At 51.3% G+C, this 21240-nt stretch overlaps 1 protein-coding gene across 2 annotated transcripts in view; it reads left to right on the top strand.

Annotated features, from left to right (window-relative positions):
* The first annotated feature begins 4249 nt into the window (after positions 1-4249).
* LIMK2 (LIM domain kinase 2) overlaps positions 4250-21240 on the top strand; it is a 56873-nt gene continuing 39882 nt past the window's right edge. For both annotated transcript variants that reach the window (XM_074293369.1, XM_074293360.1), the window contains exons 1-2: positions 4250-4432; positions 14682-14781. In XM_074293369.1, coding sequence (XP_074149470.1) covers positions 4417-4432; positions 14682-14781 — 116 coding nt within the window. In that variant the 5' untranslated portion in view covers positions 4250-4416. The remainder of the gene's footprint in view (positions 4433-14681; positions 14782-21240) is intronic.

Here is a 21240-nt window from a genome sequence, read left to right as displayed (position 1 = left end):
TGTGTGTAATTGTGTGTCAGTGTGTCTGTGTGTGTGAGTGTGTGGCTGTGTCAGTGTGTCTGTGTGTGACTCTGAATGTGTCACTGTGTGTGTGTGTGTGTGTATCAATGTGTCTGGGTGTTTCTGTGTGTGTAATTGTGTGTCAGTGTGTCTGTGTCTGTGTGTGTGACTGTGTCAGTGTGTCAGTGTGTCTGTGTGTGACTGTGAATGTGTCACTGTGTGTGTGTCAGTGTGTGACTGTGTGTCAGTGTGTGACTGTGACTGTGTGTCTGTGTGTGACTGAGTGTGTGTGTCAGTGTCTGTGTGTGTGTCAATGTGTGACTGTGTCTGTGTGTGTGACTGTGTCAGTGCGTGTTTGAGTATCTGTGTGTCAGTGTGACTGTGTCTGAGTGTGACTGTGTGTGTGTCAGTGTCTGTGTGTGTGTCAATGTGTGACTGTGTCTGTGTGTGTGTGACTGTGTCTGAGTGTGTCTGTGTGTGTCAGTGTCTGTGTGTGACTGTGAGTGTGTGTGTCAGTGTCTGTGTGTCAATGTGTGACTGTGTTAGTGCGTGTTTGAGTATCTGTGTGTCAGTGTGACTGTGTCTGTGTGTGTGACTGTCTGAGTGTGTCTGTGTGTGTCAGTGTCTGTGTGTGACTGTGAGTGTGTGTGTCAGTGTCTGTGTGTGTGTGTCAATGTGTGACTGTGTCAGTGTGTGTGACTGTGTCAGTGCGTGTTTGAGTATCTGTGTGTCAGTGTGTCTGTGTGTGTGAGTGTGTCTGAGTGTGACTGTGTGTGTCAGTGTCTGTGTGTGTCAATGTGTGACTGTGTGTGTGACTGTGTCAGTGCGTGTTTGAGTATCTGTGTGTCAGTGTGACTGTGTCTGAGTGTGACTGTGTGTGTGTCAGTGTCTGTGTGTGTGTCAGTGTGTGACTGTGTCTGTGTGTGTGTGACTGTGTCTGTGTGTGTCAGTGTCTGTGTGTGACTGAGTGTGTGTGTGTCAGTGTCTGTGTGTGTGTCAATGTGTGACTGTGTCAGTGTGTGTGACTGTCAGTGCGTGTTTGAGTATCTGTGTGTCAGTGTGTGTGACTGTGTCAGTGTGTCTGTGTGTGACTGTGAATGTGTCACTGTGTGTGTGTTAGTGTGTGTCAGTGTGACTGTGTCTGTGTGTGTGACTGTCTGAGTGTGTCTGTGTGTGTCAGTGTCTGTGTGTGACTGAGTGTGTGTGTCAGTGTCTGTGTGTGTGTGTCAATGTGTGGCTGTGTCAGTGTGTGTGACTGTCAGTGCGTGTTTGAGTATCTGTGTGTCAGTGTGTCTGTGTGTGTGAGTGTGTCTGAGTGTGACTGTGTGTGTCAGTGTCTGTGTGTGTCAATGTGTGACACTGTGTGTGACTGTGTCAGTGCGTGTTTGAGTATCTGTGTGTCAGTGTGACTGTGTCTGAGTGTGACTGTGTGTGTGTCAGTGTCTGTGTGTGTGTCAGTGTGTGACTGTGTCTGTGTGTGTGTGACTGTGTCTGTGTGTGTCAGTGTCTGTGTGTGACTGAGTGTGTGTGTGTCAGTGTCTGTGTGTGTGTCAATGTGTGACTGTGTCAGTGTGTGTGACTGTCAGTGCGTGTTTGAGTATCTGTGTGTCAGTGTGTCTGTGTGTGTGACTGTGTCAGTGTGTCTGTGTGTGACTGTGAATGTGTCACTGTGTGTGTGTTAGTGTGTGTCAGTGTCTGTGTCTGTGTCAATGTGTGACTGTGTCTGAGTGTGACTGTGTGTGTCAGTGTCTGTGTGTGTCAATGTGTGACTGTGTCTGTGTGTGTGACTGTGTCAGTGCGTGTTTGAGTATCTGTGTGTCAGTGTGACTGTGTCTGAGTGTGACTGTGTGTGTGTGTCTGTGTGTGTCAGTGTCTGTGTGTGTGTGTCAATGTGTGACTGTGTGTGTGTGACTGTCAGTGCATGTTTGAGTGTGTGTGACTGTGTCAGTGTGTGACTGTGTGTCAGTGTGTGACTGTGACTGTGTGTCAGTGTGTGACTGTGACTGTGTGTCTGTGTGTGTCTGTGTGTGTGTGGTAGGTCTGGGGGAGAAGGGAAGGCGGGAGGGCAGCGGTCGCACAGGTAGGAGAACCCCAGATAGGCTGGGCACAGATGTCTCCGGCGCTCTGGGCCAGACCGTCCCTATCTGTTCCCAGAGCCACAGAGCACGTCCCCGTAAGCGTACGCCAGCAGGCAAGATGCTGCAAAGACGTTCTGAGGGGGAGAGTGAGCTCATGGGGGGGGGGGGGAGGAGGGAGGAGAGATTGTGTCCGACTTGGGGCCTGAGCCCCATTTTTGCTTTGAAAGAAGGGGCGCTTCCGTCCGCTCGGGAATGAGGGCTGAGGAGGGGCTCGGCCCCGTGGAAGGTCACAGTGTGGGGCGTCCATTCGGCGGCCAGCTGGGTCACGTGCCTGAGCAAGATGAGGAGCGTCTCCCAGGAGCACCAGGCAGGGGTTTTTCCTGGGAATGATGGCGCTGGGCCTGAGGACCACGTGAGGATCCAGATGCTGCAGCCACCGCCGCTCGGTTCCATCTGGCCCTGATGAGGTCAGAGCCGGGAGGAAGCGCCGTTGTCCTTGGCTCTGACTGGAAGGACGCGAGTCCCTGCGCTCGCCACAAAATAACACAAAGTAGTTTCCGGAAGGAGAGTGCCAATAACTGGGGAGGGGGGCCGTGCGGAGAGAGGCGCAGGGCCGTGGCCTGTGCTCCCGAGTCTTAGGGAGGGGTGAGGAGAGGGGCACGCCAGGCAGGAGGGACCACTTGGACAAAGACGTGGAGGTGGGAGATGGCCGGCATGGGCGGGACATGCAGCCATCAGCAGGGGGCGCTGGGTTTGCTTGTGGCTGGAACACCGTTTACGCCCGCTCCCCTTAATCAGGTGGACTTGCCCACAGCGTGCTGCGGTGTGCCCATTCATCTCAAGGTCTCCCCAGTGTAGGCCCCAGAAACAACCCCCGGCCCCCCAGAGCGCTGGGCATCGCCGGAGGCCGGGGAGGGGCGGAGCCGGGAGGGCTTGGCTTGGGCTGGGCTCTCCCGCCGCCCCGCTTCTCCCTGGGCCTGGGCCTCTGGCCCAGGATGTGGCCGCAGCCTCCCGGCTGCTGTCCCTGCCTCGAGTCTTTCCCAGCTCCAGCTCTCTCTGCGCCGGGAAGCTGCCATGAGAGACTCCCTCCCGCACGTGACTCTCTCCCCGCAGCAGCGGCTGAGGGGAGGAGCTGGGCTCTAACGCTCCTTAGCGGCCCCTCCCCCCAGCTGCGTCCCCCTTCTCTGCCTCCCCGGGGCAAGGGCCTGGGACCCGGCTGTGCTCATCCTAAACCCGCCTCTTCCTCTCACTTAGTCCGCCCCTGGCATTAGGTCTCCAGCGTGTCTCCCTTTTACAGAGGAGGAACTGACTTGACGTGGGCAGTCTCACGGTGTTTAAAGCTGTGACGTCAACCTTCAATAAATTCTAATTTTTTTTTCCTGAGGCTGGGGTTAAGTGACTCGCCCAGGGTCACACAGCCAGGAAGTGTTAAGTGTCTAAAATTTGAACTCGGGTCCTCCTGAATTCAGGGCTGGTGCTCTATCCACTGCGCCCCCTAGCTGCCACCTTCAATATATTCTAAACAAAAAGTAAATAAATAGTGTCTGAGACTGGATTTGAACTCAGATCCTGCCTGCTCTAGTCACTGCGCCACTCAGCGCGCGCCAGGACTCGGCGCGCGTTGCGGGGCCCCGGCAGTCTGCGTGCGTGCGGGCCTTCCACTCCGCACCCCCAGATCCCGCACTCGGGAGGGCGCTAAGGGGCCCCCTCGCTCTCCCCCTCCCTCAGCGCAGGGGCCGCGGGCGGCTGGGTGGAAGCCCAAAGAGAACATCCGGGTTCTAGAGCTGGTTCTGCCCCGGACCCGGAGCTCGGGGGTCCTAAGTCGCAGCTTGGGAGCAGGGAGGGCGGAAGCCGGGCCCTGGGAGGGAGGGGATCCCTCCCCATTTAAAATGAAGCTCTCCCAAGCGCCGGTTACGCGCCCGGGGCGCGCGCCCGCGGCCATTCGGCCAGTCGGACTGCCCAGCTGTCCCACTAACACCGATGCAAGGAAGGGCGCCGCGCCGGCTGGCCGCAAGGGGGCGCCACGCACGGCGCCGGCCCCGGCTCGCCCTCAGGGCCGGACTCTCCAATGTTTCTCGGAGCTTTTATTGGCGTAGAGGGCGGATCCTCGAGATTGGCGCGCGTGCGCATCGGCCCTGTGGGCGGGGGTCAGGTTGCAGGGGCGGAGACTCGGGGCCGGCGGAGAGGCGGGGCCACGAAGAGCCGCGGGCAGCGCCCGAAGCCAGGTGTGATTTGGCCCTCCCGGGGCGCCGTAGGCGGGACGGTCGCGCCTTCCCCGCGCGGCAGGCGCCTGAGGTAACGGCCGGAGAGTTGTGGGAGCCGGTCGGAGGCGAGAGCCATGGACGGGGTGTCCGGTGAGTGCCCGCCCTGCCCGTTATCTCCGCGGTCCTCCGAGGCTCCCAGGGGGCTCAGCCCCGAGTCCGAACTCAGGAGGCGCCTAATAAGTGCGCGCTGCCTTGGCCCCAAGCGGGATGGAGGGAGAAGACCCGAGGTCCTGACAGGAGGGGGGATCTGGGAGGGGGCCACCGGTCCTCAGGGCGGGAAGGCCTCGGAGGGGGAGCAGCGGGGGGCCGCGAGGGGACCCTCCCCGGGGCTTGGAGGGGCACGGACCCATGGACCGGGGGCTTCTCTGGGAGGACCCTGCTGGGATTGAGAAGGGGAGGGGCAGAGCGCTGGGACTGCCTCCCCCCCCCAGTGAGGTTCTCTGCTCCCTAGGGTGAGGGGGCAGTCTGTGGGGGAGAGGGGAATCTCCCCAGGGGGCTGCGTGCCGGGCGGGGGGCGTGTAGATTGCCGGGGGGAGGGGAATGCGGACTGATGCGGAGAGATGTAAACAGTGGGTGACCCAGGCGCGGGGTCGTGGGGGAGGGTCCGAGGGCCCGGTTTCGTGTGTCGGGGGAGCCTGGGGGAGAAACTTGTGCCGGAGCCAGCCCGCTTCCTCCCCCCCCCACGGCAGGCTGGGGGGGGTCCGTCGGGAGTCGGCCTGGGGGGCCCCGGAGACGGACGCCCCCGTTTCCTGGTGACAGACTAGGAGAGTCACTTCCTCCGGCGGGACAGGAGCAGCGGCCCAGGCACTTCCTCCCGCGGGGGGCAGCGAGGTGGCCGCGGGTCCTTCACCTTGGGCTCCCGGCCCCGCCCCCCCAGACTTGTCAGAGGCTCCTGGCACCGCGGCCGCCCGACCTGTTTGTCCGGCGCCCGAAGGGCGGGGGGGGGGAGGAGTGGGGGGGTCGTCCTCCTTTCCGCCCCGGCTCTCCGAGACTGGGACCGGGGCCTGGCGGAATGGGGGCGGGGAGGGGGAGCAGCCGCTTCTCTCCGTGGCTCTCCCGCCCCCCCCCCTCCTCCCCAAGTCGGGGACTGCTCTCAGCCCATCCGCGGTGCGGAACCAACAAAGGGAGAGACTGTGGCAGTTTATATAATCCCGCCTGCCGCCCCTTAGTGATGGCTGTCGTGCCCTCGCCCGCGGGCGCAGCCTGGGGCGGACCGGCTGTGGGCACCCGCCGCCTGGCACACAGTAGGCCCTTAGCCATGCTTGGGGGGTGGCCGTGGGAGAGACTGGCGGCAGGTCTCCGAGCTGGTGGGTGGAAGGCCCGGAGGCGGGGCTGGGGCTGAGAGGTGGCCGCCTGGAGCGTCCCGGGCCCAGGTGTGGCAGGCCCCGGAGCTAAGGTCAGGAAGGAGGGGCGGAGAGGCTGAGAGCCGCGCTCAGGAGCAGGGCTCTGCCCCAGCAATGGCGCACGTGGCGGGGGTGCCCGCGGAATGGGAGGAGAGCCTGAACCCGAGTTCCAGTCCAACCTCAGACTCTTACTAGCCACGTGATCCTGCCCAGGTCACTTCCCCGCAAATCTGTCTGAATCCACTGGAGAAGAAATGGCCCCTCCCACTGTGTCTTTGCCACAACCCCTCCCCCACCTGGGATCGCGGCTCAGCCACCCGTGGGCAGAAGCCAGAGGACCCGGGTGCGGGGGCCGCGGGCCGGGCACTCCAGGAATGCCGGCGCCCCCTCAGCTTCGCCGGCCGGTGCCCGCTCTGGGTTCGTTTTCTCTGCCTCACTGAGCACGAGGATTCTTTCCTGCTTAGCTCCTGTTTGTCCACCCGGGCGTTGTTTCCTCCTGCTTGGTGCTGGGAGCTTTGCAGGTGTGCGCGGAGGGGGGGCGGGCAGCGAGCTCCTGGCCCGGCTCCGGCCCCCCAAGGCTCCTCCTTGTTTGAGCAGCACCTTCTCCTCCTCCTCCTGTCCAGCGTCAGGCCGGCAAACATGGCTCTTCCTTCTCCTGGTTCCCAGTGGGGGCGGACGGGAGAGCGACAGCTGGACCCTGTTAGTCTCCGGGGTAGTTTTCTACCTCCTGGAAAGCCTCTGGCTCGCTGAGGCTCCCCGGCCCAGAAGCCTCCTTCCAGGGGAGACTTCCCACCGAGACTGAACCAAAGCTGCTGAGAAGGGGCCCTTGGGGTCCGTCTCCCCCATAAGAGAACGCGGCCGTAGCCACCAGGGAGCCGTTTATCACCTGCCCCTGATAAAGCCTCTAAGCTTTGCCGAGCATTTAAGGGGCACGCCTTCTTTGGCGGTCCCTGGCAGCTCAGGGCTTTAGTGCATCCCTGTCACCCATAAGGAAATGCTTCTAAAAGGTTCATCACTAAATCCAGGGCCACCCAGCCAGCAAAGGAGAGGGAGCGCGGCCCCCGCAGCCCCTTTCCACCATTCCATGCCGCCTTCCAGGACTGCAAGGCAGCGCCCGGAGCAGCGGGAAGTCGTTTGGCTTCGGTTCCCCTCAGTCTGTTTGTTTTTAGAACTTAGTCTGCCCGCTTTGGGCTTTAGAAAGGCTTCGTTCCGATTCCCCGAATATAAATGTAGCTTGGCGTGATGAGAGGGGCCTTGGAACCGGGGAAGTCGGGGCTGAGAAGGACCCTGAAGGTCAGTTAGTCCAACCCTCTCCATTTTACAGAGGAGAAAACTGAGGCTCATAAAGTTCTCGGTCTCCGTACAGGCTTAGGAATATCCATGACTTTTAATCATTGCAGAGTTCTGTTAAACTTGGGATTTGGAAATGATCGAGGTGTAAACACACAGTACAGTAGGCATCAATAAAACTTATTTTAACAAATTTAACATGGGGAAAGATGAGAGAGCGCAACGGTAGCTGTGATGAAACCTTTCTGTGTCTTCAGTCAGTGAGGGAAATGCCCCTGACTGGTTCCCGGCAAGCCCGGGGAAGCAGGACTACAGAGGGAAACGGCTTCAAGACCCAGGAGACGGCTCCCCCCGAAGCGGGATCCTTCTCCTCTCCTTCCACTCTCTCGCTGCCCTGCCCCCTCCATTTCCTGGTCGGTCCCAGAGCTGAGCCACACACCTGACTCCCCCGCTCCCAGGCGGCCCGGCACTTACTGCGCGTGTTGTTCAGGAACTGAACCGAGTTCAGTTTGTCCCCAGCTCTTATTGTCTGACGGAACTTGAGAAGCGTCAACAATCTCTCAAACCAGGGAGAAGCAACAGTTCTGGACCAGCTTCCCCAGTGTTCTGGTCCCTCGGGCCCGAGGAGAGCAAGCTGTCAGTAACCTAGTAAATGAGCCTCCCTCTTAGACTGGAAAGGGAAGGATCATCAAAGTGGGTCCATTTCATCTGAAACCTCAAAGTTACGAAACGAGAATAAGATCGGTCCTCTTCCTTCTTGACCTTGTAGCAGCTTTTGACCCTGCTGGCTCCCCTGCATCCAGGATGCTCCTCTCCTCTGCCTTCATGGCTTGGCTCTCATGTGGCTTTCCTTCTCCTCCTCCTTTGACCGCAGCTCCTCCCCATCCTTTGCTGGATCACCCATTTCCTGCTCCCTTCTTCACAGAGGGGTCCCTCAAGACTCAGTATGGGGTCCTCTTCCTTTCCGTCCCTCTGCCTCCTCGCTTGGTGGTCTCATAAACGCCCTCATCTGTATTGAGCATCATAGAGCTAGAACTGGAAACAGTCATGCAACCTGATCTCATTTTATAGAGGAGGAAATGGAGAATTAGAGAGGTCAGAGTCAGGATTTGAACCTAAGCCCACTGCCTCTTCATCAGGCTGCCTCCTGTCCACAGACAAACCGAAAAGCTCAAAATGGACCCATATTCTCCTCCTCCAACCTTCTGTATATCTGTGAAGGGCACAGCCACGCTCCTAGTTACTCTCATGCCCTCTAAGCTGTCCTTGATCTTCCCCCTCTCTGTATTCAGTCAGGAGGCAAGTCGTCTTCCTGCCGCCATCGCATCTCTTCCATCCATGTCCTCCCCTCTCCTCACCTGGACCTCATGAGGGCCCTCATCACCACTCCTGGGGTCATGGTGGTAGCTGGGTCTCTCTGCTTCCAGCTTTTCCCTCTCTAGTCCTAGCTTTATACCCCTGCCCAAACACCCTGCACCTTTCTCAACCACAGCTTTTACTCTTGCTCAGAAGCCCCGATACTTCCCCCTGCCTCAGGGTTAAGCTCCAAGTCCTCAGCCTGTCTGCGAGAGCCCTCTCCAGAGCAGCTCCCTTTCACATTACGGCTTTTCTGACCCACTAGCCTGCCTGCGCACCGCCCCGGAAACTTCACATCAGAAAGCGGCTCTTAAACTCCTGTGACATACCAGTTATGATGAGCGACGGTGCTACACCACGACAAGAGTTAAATGGTCCCTGGCTCATGGTGAGCAAATGCAGAGCACACCCTGATGATGCTGAGGGGGTGAGGGGGTGTCCCCGGAAAAGAAGTGACACCCAAGAGATCCTGGGAGTTAGAGGGGTGCTCATTCAAGTTGGGAAGGACCACAGAGAAGCAAGAGAGAGAATGTCTTGTATGTGAAATAGCTGGAAGGGGAGTTTGATTGGAATGGAGAATGTGTGAAGAAGAGAAAAAGGAAAGACAAGAAAGGGAGGTGGGAGCCACATTGTGGAAGACTTTAAAGGCTAGGGGATTTTGAATTGTGTCCCAGAAGCAAGAGGCAGCCATGGGGGGATTTTGAGTAGGGGAATAATAACATGGTCAAATCTATGTTGGAAAAAAAAAACAGTTTAGAGCTGGCTAGTAGTGAATGGATTAGAGGAGGCAGTGACAGAGACCAATTGGGAACCTGTGGGAATAGTTCAGGCAGGAATTGCCAAGGGTCTCATCTAGGGCCCATGCTACGGGAGTGGAGAGAAGAGATGGATAAGAAATTCTGTGGAGGTGAGTCAGCAGGGCTGGGCAGCCGCTTAGGCATGAGGGTCAAAGAGAATGGCTTCAAGGTTGTAAACTTGGCCAACTAGAAGCTGAAGGCATGAACAGGAGAAATGGGATAGAAATAAGGGGATCCCTAAACAAGTGGTACATGATTGTGATGGAATACTACTGTGCTAGAAGGAATGAGGAGCTCAGTGATCTTAGAAAAACATCATAAGACTTGTATGAAATAATGAAGAGCGAAATGAGCAGAACCAAGAGAGTGGATCAAACGGTAACAGCAATATTGTTCTAAGAACAACTGTGAGTGACTCGTCATTTCGAGTATTACGAAATACTCAGATCAGCTACAAAGGACTTATGAAGGAAGATACTGCCTACCTCCAGAAAAAGAATGGATAAATGTGAAGCGCATATATATAGATATGTGCATGAGAGAGACAGAGAAACAGAGATGAGAGAGAGAGAGACTTTCTCTTAATGCAAAGTGGAGAAGGAGGGAAATTACAAAAGAACATTCAGAAGGAAGCACAGAAAAGCAAGGTTGTTTTGGAAAATGATGTATAGTGTTGGTTACATAGATTTTTTTAAAAAGTATACATCATAAAATGGAAATTCATGGTTTTGTACTAAATCCTCTTTTTGTGTTGTGTTATGTACATGGGAATTTTTTTTCTTTTTACATTTAAGTTCAAAATGAGTAAAAGGGGAAAGAAGAGAGAAATGGGATGGGAAGTTGAAAGAAGGAGAGGATTGGGGACCAAAGAGATATGTAGGCAGAAGCAGGGTGCTTCAGGGTGAGACTTTGGAGATCTCTGGCCTCAAATTGGCAAGAATAAAGCGTGGCAGTGGGAACTGGTCAGGCTTGTGAAAGAGGGCTGAGAGGTTAAATCATGTTCTCCTGCTTTAGCATCTCTGATTTAGAAGAAAATAAATGTAACTCTGATCCACTTTTATGGCTTCAACTGCTGTGTCTGGTCCAGTGTCCGTCCCCCCCCCCCATCTCTGCTTGAATCCTCTTTCTCACCCGAGTTCCAGGCTAGAAATTTCAGAAGTTAGGTGTTAGAAAAGTCCTCCGCAGCCAGTAAGGCTTCTTCCTAATAAACAACCCAGTATCCAGCCTAGTGGTTTGGGCTTCCATTTAAGTGTCTCCAAGGAGCCAGAGGTCATTACCTCTCCAGGCCGATCAGCTTTTCCTTCATTCCTAACATTAGAATTATCTGCTCTAGAACCTGCTTGGTTGCCTACTCTGCTGCTTAATATCGCCTCCAAACTCCCCTCTTTCCCTTTCAAGCCATTTTGATTTCAGTTTTCCTGGCCACAGCATCATCTCCTCAGAATCTCTTGGGCCCATACCTGGCAGTCATCTTTAACCAGTACCTGGTCATCATGCACAGAAGACAATTTAGATTACTTTCTTTTGTTTACCAAAAGTTTATCAAATATTTCTGAAGCACTGGGGCGGATATACAAAGACAAATAATGGTCCCCTGTTCAAGGCCCAGGCACCCTGGCTTCTCCCGGCTTCCATATCAGGCTGCCTGTTGCACTACCCTTCCTGCCATCCCAGCTCCAACTAGTCATCCGTGAGGATCACCCCTAGTTCCTGACACTAAGAATGAAAACACAGATCAGAAAAACGAGAACCCTCCAGGTCCATTTCTCAGATCCTGTGATGAAAGTGTAGGAAGAGGAAAAGATTTTCTTTCCCCTCTTCCTGGGACTCTTGGCTGTGGGTGATCTGGGGTCTTCACCCCCTGCATACAGTCAATAAGAAAACAGCAAAGGGCTAGATGGCACAGCACACGGCGCAGAGGCCCTGAAGTCGGGAGGATGAGAGAGCCATGCAGGGAGTCCCTCAAAGGAGGCAGCCCCCATCCATGTGGTGCAGGACGCAGAGGGATCCCTGGTGGGAGAAGTGGACATGCACGGAACAGCTCAGTTTAGAAACCAAATTCTTTCTCTCTTTTGTGGTTGGGAATAATGAGGAGACCGGTATTAAAAGCTTCATTTTAAAACTACTCTACCAGAAGAATCTCCTTTCTTCTTCCTCCCTCTCCTGCCAACTGTTAGTCTCTTGCCAAGTGTGAATGTAAAGTATTGTGACTGTTCTGTTGGTTGTGCTAACTCATTAATTCTCAAAGATCAATGTCCTAAAGGTTAGAGAGGTGTGATCTGGGTCGGCTGTGAGGGTGCCCACACTGATGGAACCAATTGGAACCAGAGATCTTTGAAGTCCCTGAAGCATCCTTGGAAGGAGAGGAGCTTGGCTACTTACTTACTAGCTGGAGAAAAGGGGACTGGATCAGGGGGCTTCCTGGAGGAGGGCTGGAAGAGGTCATCAGATAAAGATGGGAGAAGGAAATCATTCCAGGTCTAGGGAATAACCCAAGCGAAGTTTGTTGCCCAGGTCTGCTGGAACGCAGCATGGGAAAGCTCTCCCCTGTCTTGTGGTCCTGTAAGTCTTCTCTTTCCCAAGCTGCACATGCCAGGTCCTTCAACCAGTGGCCCCCCATATAGCATTTCTTCTTCATCACATACATAATGTACTAATCATATTCTAGACAGCAACTGGGAACTCTGCCCAAAGGGCTATAAAAGTGGGCATACCCTTGGAGCCAGCATACCCTTGAATCCACTCATCGGTCTACATCCCAAAGAGATCAAACAAAAGGACCTACTTGTACACAGAATGTTATAACAGCTCTTTTTATGGTGGCTAAGAATTAGAACTCAGAGGGATGTCTACCAATTGAGGAATGGCTGAATGAGCTGTGGCAAAAGCTTGTAAGGGAGTATTATTGTGTTCTAAGAAATGACAAGCAGGATGCTTTCAGGAAAACCTGCAAAGACTTACATGAACGGATCCAAAGTGAAGTCAACAGAACAAGGAGAACACTGTATACAGTAACAGCAATATTCGATGACGAACTGTGAATGATTTAGCAGTTCTCAGCAATGCAATGATTCAAGACAATCCCAAAAGACTAATGATGAAGCTTACCATCTGTCTCCAGAGGAAGAACTAATATTAACTGAATACAGACTGAAGCTTGCTAGGTTTTTTTTTGGTTTTTTTTTGTTTTTTGTTTTTTGTTTTTGCTGAGGCAATTGGAGTTGTGACTTGCCCAGAGTTATACAGCCAGGAAGTGTTAAGTGTCTGAGACCAGATTTGAGCTTAGCTCCTCCTGACTTCAGGGCTAGTACATCTATCAATCCTACTATCCTTAGCTCACTTAGCTGCCTCTATTTTTTTCTTTCTTTCTTCCATTTTTTTTTTATTTGAGTCTTCTTTTACAAAATGATTACTATGGAAATGCTTTACATAAAATTTGTAAATTTTTTATTATACCTTTTTATTTACCAGATATATGCATGGGTAATTTTTCAGCATTGACAATTGCAAAACCTTTTGTTCCAGTTTTCCCCTCCTCCCCACTTTCTCCCCCCAGAGCTGGCAGGTTGACCAATACATGTTAAATATGTTAAAGTATAAGTTAAATACAATATATGTATACATGTCCAGACAGTTGTTTTGCTGTACAAAAAGAATCAGACTTTGAGATAGTGTACAATTAGCCTGTGAAGGAAATCCAAAATGTAGACGGACAAAAATAGAGGGATTGGGAATTCTATGTAGTGGTTCATAGTCATCTCCCAGAGTTCTTTCGCTGGGTGTAGCTGGTTCAGTTAATTACTGCTCTATTGGAACTGATTTGGTTCATCTCATTGTTGGAGAGGGCCACGTCCATCAGAATTGATCGTCATATAGTCTTGTTGAAGTATATAATGATCTCCTGGTTCTGCTCATTTCACTCAACATCAGTTCATGTAAGTCTCTCCAGTCCTTTCCTGCTGGTCATAAATTTTTTTTTTTAAAGTTTTGAGTTTCAAATTCTATTCTTTACTCCCTCCCACTTATCTTCCCCACTCCCCTCCCCCCAATAGTAAGCAATTAGATATGGGTTAGACATAAAATTTTTAAATGAAGTCATCCACTCTCTTTTTTAAAAAATGATGCACTAATCACATGATGCTGTGCATTTTGGGTATCTGAGCTTCTCTCTTAGCATCTTGCTAGTTTGTGACCTCCCGGAGCCTAGGAGCCGTGTCTTACCTGACCTCCTTCTCCTAGCCCCTAACAATGTGCCATGCTTAGCACTGTGAAGATTTAATCAGTCAGAGTTTATCGACTTGACAAGTGTAGCAATTAGGTTAAGTCTGCAGCGGAGGAAGGTTTGTATTTAGAGCTGGGAAATCAGAGAAGACCTGTTCTTGAAGGCTGGATTTGGGTTGCACTTGAAAAGGTAGATAGGGATTCTATAGGGACTGTGGGGAAAGGTATAGTGCATGCTGGGAACATGCAGCGGGGTGGCCAGGAAGGGGACTGACATACTTCGTGCTAAATCTCTGTCCTCTGAAGTAGATGGGCTCTTCGGGCACTACTGAAAGTTATTCCGAGCCAAGGCTGGTGAGCCTGCTTGTTTGGTGATCCACATCGATAAGCTTGATTTGGGTCAGAAGCGAGGCAAAAGCCTCATCTTTATACAGGGCTCGTCAGCCGGCCAAAGGGACAATTCCCTGAGAGGAATCGGAAAGTTTGGATTCCAGCACTGACGGCACAGACTCTCAGGTTCCAGAGGCCTTGCTGATTTTAAAGGACGGCTCTTGTTTGCTAGAGATTCTGATCTGTCAGCTGACTGCACGTCAGTCAGCTCATTGATGTAGAGCTGAATGGGGAGAGCTGACCTAGCTGAAGCCGGCCGGGCATCCAGTCCCTCGGCGGGCCCCTCCTTGGAGTTTAGGTTTTTCCCGTCACTGTAAACATGTATCCCTTTATGGAGAGCCGTAAAAGCTGTCCAGGGGAGCTTGTGCTGAGCTCACTGCTGTCCAGGGAGCCGAGCTGGCATTTCAGAGCCCTCCTCTTGCTGCTTTAGTTAGCTCATCTAGGAGTGACAAGGGATAATGGGAGCAATTCCTTCCCCTCAGCTGCTGCCCCCGGTTGCTCCCAAGCATCCCTGAAATGCCTGGCTGTTCATTGTCTATTCATCCAGCCTGCTGGTCCAACAACAGCCAGGAGCCGTCCCTGCCAATATGGTCCTGGCTTCAGTCTGGACCTCAAACAAAGCTCTGTCTCCCAGACACAGGCAGTTTACAAGGAAGGCTCTCAGTCGGCAAACAGATGCCCTGTTCCGGTTAAGCAGAGTGTTGCCCACAGGCTCTGACCCTTTGCTCATGCTCTTGGGAGTTGATGGTGTCTCCCAGCAGCCTGGTGAGGGAGGCAAAGTCATCTTACCCCAATTTATAGATGAGGAAACTTTAGAGCTTTAGAAAGGTGCAGTGGTCTGCACGAGGGCACAGTCGAAGCCACCTCCTCGGCCTCCGGTTTGGTGCTCTCCTGGGACCCCCTCCCGCCCCTTCTCTAAAAGAGCCGCGCTCTCTGTTGCAGGAGAAGACACCTGGAAATGTCGAGGATGTGGCGACTATGTTCCCCCCGCCCAGAGACTATACAGGACAGTGAACGAAGTCTGGCACACATCTTGTTTCCGGTAAGTGGGCCCTGGCAGCTTCCCAGGGCCCGGGAATGTTCTGCTACTCTCATTCTAGAGGGCCCATGTTCGCTTAGACCCTTGAGAGAATCAAGTCAGATTCCGTCTGTGGTGGCCAGAGTTTGAACAGATCTTGGTCTCAGGCTTTTGATCTAATAACAATGGAAATCATAGGATGCATTTATATAGCACCTACTGTGTGTCAGGCACTGTGCTGATCACTTTACAAATAGCATCATCTGAGCATTACAACTGCCCTCTGGAGGTCGTTTTTGTAATTATCCAGCTTACAAATGAGGAAGCAGAGGCTAAGTGGCTTGCCCAGCAGTACACAACTAGGGAGTGTCTGAGGCAGCATTTGAACTCAGGTCTGCCTCATTCCAGGTCCCTCAGGCTCTCTGTCCACTCTGGTAGCCCCTTGGCCACCTGGAGAGATCTCTGAGCAACTTGCAGAGATGACAGACTCTCCTGTCTTCCCAATATGCTTTTGAGTGGGTCTCTCCCCAAGAGCTGGAAGCTCCCCAAAGGGCTGCTTGTGCATTAAAATGGAAGCTCCCCCTAAAGGGCTGCTTGTGAATCAGGGTGGAGGCCCCCCAAAGGTCTGCTTGTGGATCAGGACAGAGACCCCCCTAAAGAGGTGCTCATAGATCAAGGTGGAGGCCCCCCTAAAGGGCTGCTCATGGATCAGAATGGAGGCCCCCCCAAAGGGCTGTTTGTGCATCAGGATGGAGGCCCCCCTAAATGGCTGCTTCTGGATCAGGACAGAGCCCCCCCTAAAGAGGTGCTCGTGGATCAGGATGGAGACCCCCTCTAAAGGGCTGTTCATGGATCAGAACAGAGGCCTACTAAAGGGCTTCTTGAGAATCAGGACAGAGGCCTCCAGGGAGAGTTACTTCAGTTTAGCCAAGGGAGCGAGTCCCATCCCACCAGCCAGCCATCTCTGCCAGCCCGGCGCCCCTCAGGTGCCGTGGACAGAGTCCCAGAAGCTGCACAGAGAAGGGCCCAATTTTGCTCATTGATAAAAGCCACTTTGCCTACTACTAACAGGGCTTTAACAAGGGGGAGGTTGAGCCTAATGGCCTTTTGCTGTACATTCTCTGGCAGATGCCAGGCCATTTTCCTGTGTCAGCCAGCTTAGGCAGGGCAGAGTGGAAGCTCTGGGGAGTGGGAAAGCAGCAGCAGCAGCAAAAAACAAAACAAAACAAAAAACCAACTCAAGTGGCACTAATGTGGTCAAATAGCCAGAATGCCAGGAAATGGAGCAAAAGGAGAGCTGACCTGGTAGCAGTGAGGGTTGGGCTGGGAGGGGGAGGAAGCCTGGCTCATCTCCCACTCGCCTCCTTTCAGAGGCTCCGGGAGGCCAGCCCTCAGAAAGGCACGAGGCAGGGGCCGCTATGGGCTTTCTGGCCTTCAGCCTCCGTGGCGGGCTCCTCCCTGCTCTCAGAAATTCGTGCTTGCTGAGAAAGGGGCCTCCCAAGCAGCTCTGGAAGGACTGTCTTCCAGGCCTCCAACAGGTTAGTTTGAAATCCCCAGTGGTGGCTTGGAGGAAAAAAAAAGTCCCAAACTTAAATACATGTCACTCAGCCCCCCAGACAAAACTGAGAAGTGAGGAATGGGGGCCCCTCTCTCTTCCCTATTGAGATTTCAAGAGGGCTCTTTGGGGACTTTTTATCTCTCAGAGTGGACCTTTGATGATCACTAACCTGACCTCACTTAAAAGCCAGATGTGTGCGTGGGCAGTCACTTAACCCCTGTCTTCCTCAGGTTCCTCATCTGCAAAATGGGAATAATAGGTATTATTCCTTCCTTCCAGGTGTATTGTGAGGATCAGTAGTATAATATCTTGAAAGGTCTTTGCACATAGTAGGTGCTTCCCTTTCTCCACACCCTACCTCCCAGCTTCAATCCCTAATCACCCATTCCTCTTAGGCCTTTCAAACTAAGTCTCAAATGAGATATTCCCGAGACATTTTAAACTCCACATATCCAAAGCTGCCCTCATTTTCTGTCCTTCCAAACCCTCTCCTCTTCTGGACTTGCCTGTCTCTGCCCCCCAACCTCCAGCTGTAATTTTCATCCTCGACTCTTCTCTCGACTTCATCCCACAGAGCTGGTCAGCTGCCCAAACTCACCGTTTCTGCCTCCACCACATCTTCCCGTCTGACCTTCTCACAGGGCCATCCTTTAGTCCAGCTCCTCCTGACCTCTTGTAGCAGACTCCTAGCTGGTCTCTTTGGGCTGAAGGATATGTTCGAGGAAGGCTAGTGCCTCTGGTATGAGACTTCCAAGCCCTTGGAAAGGCTAGACCCATCATCTTCTCACCTCTGGCTCCAAGAAGCTGGAGCATCCACAGTAACCATATCCCAGAAGCCCATTTGGCAGACAGGCTAAACCAGGTTGAGGATAACTGGAGGCCATCAGACCCCAAGCACGTGAAAACTCCCCTTGTCAGAAAGGGCAGATGGGAACAGTTGGTGAAAAAAGTCACACACACACACACACACACATACACACACACACACACACACACACGTGGAAAGAGTATTCTTCTATCTGCATTCAGATTCGACAGCTCTTTGTCTGGATGTGGATGGCATTTTCCACCTGAATCTTTGGGAATAATCTTGGATAGTTGTGTTACTGACAAGAGCTAAATCTTATCAAAGTTGATCATCACACAGTATTGCAGTTATTATGTACAATATCCTCTTGGTTCTCCTCACTTCCCTCAGCATCAGTTCATGGAAGTCTTTCTGGGTTTTCCTAAAATCCTCCTGCTCATCATTTATTATAGAACAATAATATTCCATTACATTCATTTACCAAAACCTGTTCGTTCATTGATGGGCATCCAATTTTCCAATTTTTTGCCACCACAAAAAGAGCTGCTTTAAATATCTTTGTATATATAGGCCCTTTTCCCTTTTCTATGATCTCTTTGGGATACAGACCCTGCTCATATCCTTTGATGGTTTGTCAAATGGAAAATGGCTTGTATCCTCACAAATTTGATTTATTTCTATATAGATTTGAGAAATGAGGTCTTCATCTGAGGCACTTGTAGTAACAATTCTTTCCCAGCTTTCTACTTCACTCTAATCTTAGTTGCATTGGTTTTGTTTATGCAAAGACTTTTTAATTTAACATAATCAGATTTGTTTATAATGTAGGGCTCTTGTCTGGTCATAAATTCTTTTCTTCTCTTTAAAGATCTGGCAAGTAAACCATTCCTCGCTCTCCTAATTTGCTGTCATCCTTTATGTTTAAATCACGTACACATTTTGACCTTATCTTGGTATATGATGTGAGATATTGATTAATATCTGATTTCTGCCATACTATTTTCTAATTTCCCCAACAATTTTATCAAATGGTGAGGTCTCATCCCAGAAGCTGAAGTCTTTGAGTTTATCTATTCTTTGATAAAAAATATTTTGATATAAATACTTCGTATTTATTATTTTTGTATAAGTATTATTAATACTATTGCATAAGTACTTTGATAAATGAGCATTCTCTGTGCCTTGTATACGTAATCTAATCCACTGATCCACCACTCTATAGTTTCGGTAATAAAGTTTTAAATCTCGTATGGCTAGGCCACCTTACTTTGCATTTCTTGCCTATTAATTCTATTGATATTCTTGACCTTTTGTTCTTCCAGATAAGTTTTTTTTTTCCCGGTTTTATTTATTTTTATAATAATAGCTTTTCATTTTTCAAAATACGTGCAAAGATAGTATTCAACATTCACCCTTGCGGAACTTTGTGTTCCAAATGTTTCCCCCTCTCTCCTCCCCTCCCTCTTCCCTTAAACAATCAGTAATTCAATATAGGTTAAACATGTACAATTCTTTTAAACATATTTCCACATTTTCCAGATAAGTTTTGATCATTTTTTTATCTCTATAAAATAATTTCTTGGTAGTTTGATTGGTATGGCACTGAATAAGTAGAATTGCCATTTTTATTACTGAGCAGCCTTTTTGAAGGACTGCATTGCTCACCTCCCTGGCATGAGGAAGGGCTACAAAAAGTTCCTTAAAAGTGGTCTGTACTGGGTTGGTATGTTAAACTTGATGCTTATACTTTCCTGTCTTATGAAAAAAAAAAGTGGTCTGCTTCTTTTTGTTGTCGTTTGCTTGAATTTTGTTTTCTTTCTCAGCTTTTTTCCCTTTTTGATCTGGTTTTTCTTGTGCAACATAATTGTGGGAATATGTTTAGAAGAATTGCACATGTTTAACCTATATTGGATTACTTGCTGTCTGGGGGAGCGGGGAAGGGAGGGAGAAAGAAATTTGGAACACAAGATTTTGCAAGAGTGAAAGTTGGAAATTATCTATGCATATGTTTTGAAAATAAAAAGCTTAAAAAAAAGTGCTCTGCTTTACCCAACCCTGATCTTGCTTACCATCACAGGTGGGGAATGCCATCCTGTGGTCAACATGCGCACGCACACACACACACACACACACACACACACACACACACTCACACACTCACACTCTCTCTCTCACACATACACACACACTCTCACACTCACACACACACACTCACACTCTCTCGCACACACACACTCACACACCTCACACACATACTCTGTAAGACCCTGGCAAGAGATCTCCAGCATGGCCTGCCCAGATGACAGAAGGCACTGTGCTCTATGAGCAGAGCTACCCCAAATGCGAACGTGGACGCTTGTGCCCAACCTGCGGTAGCACCCATCAGCCACAGCACAGGCTTGGGTGCAGCGGGGGTCCTTTTGGACTTCTTTGGGAATGGAGGACAATAATCAAGTTGCTCTTCCTGCCTCACCTCTCTCTGCTCCAGTATTCCCAAACTAGTTTTCTCAGGGTTGATCCGACCGTGACTCTCCATTGCTCGTGGGAGCCAGGGAGACTCCTCTGTTTAGTTTCTACAACCCTTCACCACATGGATACCATTTCTCTTTCCAGTCTCATTGGCTACTACTCCCCTTCCACTAGCCAAATAAACCTTTTTCTGTAGCACTTCATCTCCGGTCTGCCCCGTGCCGTCATTGCCTCCCTCCTCCCTCCACCTGGTGGAGTCCCAGCTCAAGCACCAGCTTCTACTTTTAGTTTTATCCTGATTCTCTCAACTGCTCTGGCTCTCCCTGCCAAGCTGCTTTGTATTTAACTACTCCCCCCTCTTTGCTCTATCTTTCATCTTCTCTTTTTCTTCCCTCCTTCCTTCCTCTTTCCCCTCCTTCTTTCTCTCTCTTTCCCCCTTCCTCTTGTTCTTTCTCCTTCTTTTTGTTCCACCCCTCTTCCCCTCTTTCTCTTCTTCCCTTCCCTGCTCTCTTTCTCTGTCTCATTCAATCACTTTTCCTACTGTATTTTCTTGGATTTTTCCTTGTCTCCTCCATTAGAACGGAAGCTCACGGGGCATCGAGGTCCTTTCATTCTTTGTATTTGTGTCCCCAGCACTGACCCAATGGCTGGCTTGTGATTGGTGATCCCGCGCACGCATCCACTGTTATAATATAAATCACTCCATTAGAGGGGCCTTTTATCTACTGTTCTTGGATAGAACAGGTCAAGGTGGAAGGGCTTGTTATTGCCTTTGGAGGGGATGTAGGTGAAAAGGACCTGGGCAGAACGCCCATAGATAAGTGCTTGGTTGAGTAACATCCAATCCTTTTCGTCACTTAGTAACTCGGGCATACAAATACAGTCACTAGGTTATTTGTTTAAATCTATGATTTTGGTAGATAAATGAAAACTGACTTCCGGAAACTCAGATAGAACTGACCTTATTTAACACAGCTCTTAGCATTTCTTGTTCTTCCCAGCACCAGTAGAGAAGGGAGGTATTCAGCGCCCTGGGAGTGTCAGCTCATAGCCATGAGCCCTCCTGCACCTCCCACCTAAGAGCCCACCCAAGATTTTGAGGATGGGGGATGGGTCATGGGGGATGACTTCTGCCATCGTGTTCCCAGTGGCTTCACCATGCTGGGTGCCTTTGCTCATCCTGTTTTCCTGGGCCCTCTTAATGCTATATTTTTCATGAAAGCTTTCACCATTCATTCTCTTCTCCCTCCATGGCCCTGATGCGGACCAATAGGGCTTTGTTTCAGTTTGGTATCGGGGAAGGAGTACTTGTCCGTGAGCCACCTGCTAGCTCTAGGCATAGGCCCCTGGGTCCCCTCACCATAGTACTGTCCGTGAGGACACGGGCAGCGCCTCCCCCAGTGATCTGCCGTTGGGGTCCAGCCCACCGCACAGCACTTCATCAGGATTTGTTTGAGGAACTGAGGAAGTGCGGAACTCTTCCCTGGTACCCGAGGCGGCACAGGATGCGGTGCTAAGACTTGGGAGCCTGGAGATTCTCCCTTCCTAGGACTGCAGAGAGACAAAGGAAAAGCCTTGGGGGCAGGGAGTTGGCAATCTCCTGCTCACTCTTAGGCCACTGATAGTGCTGCCTCTCTCCCATGAAGAA

Source organism: Sminthopsis crassicaudata, chromosome 1, assembly GCF_048593235.1.
Source record: "Sminthopsis crassicaudata isolate SCR6 chromosome 1, ASM4859323v1, whole genome shotgun sequence".
NCBI lineage: Eukaryota > Metazoa > Chordata > Mammalia > Dasyuromorphia > Dasyuridae > Sminthopsis > Sminthopsis crassicaudata.
This window is presented reverse-complemented; position numbering and strand designations above follow the sequence as displayed.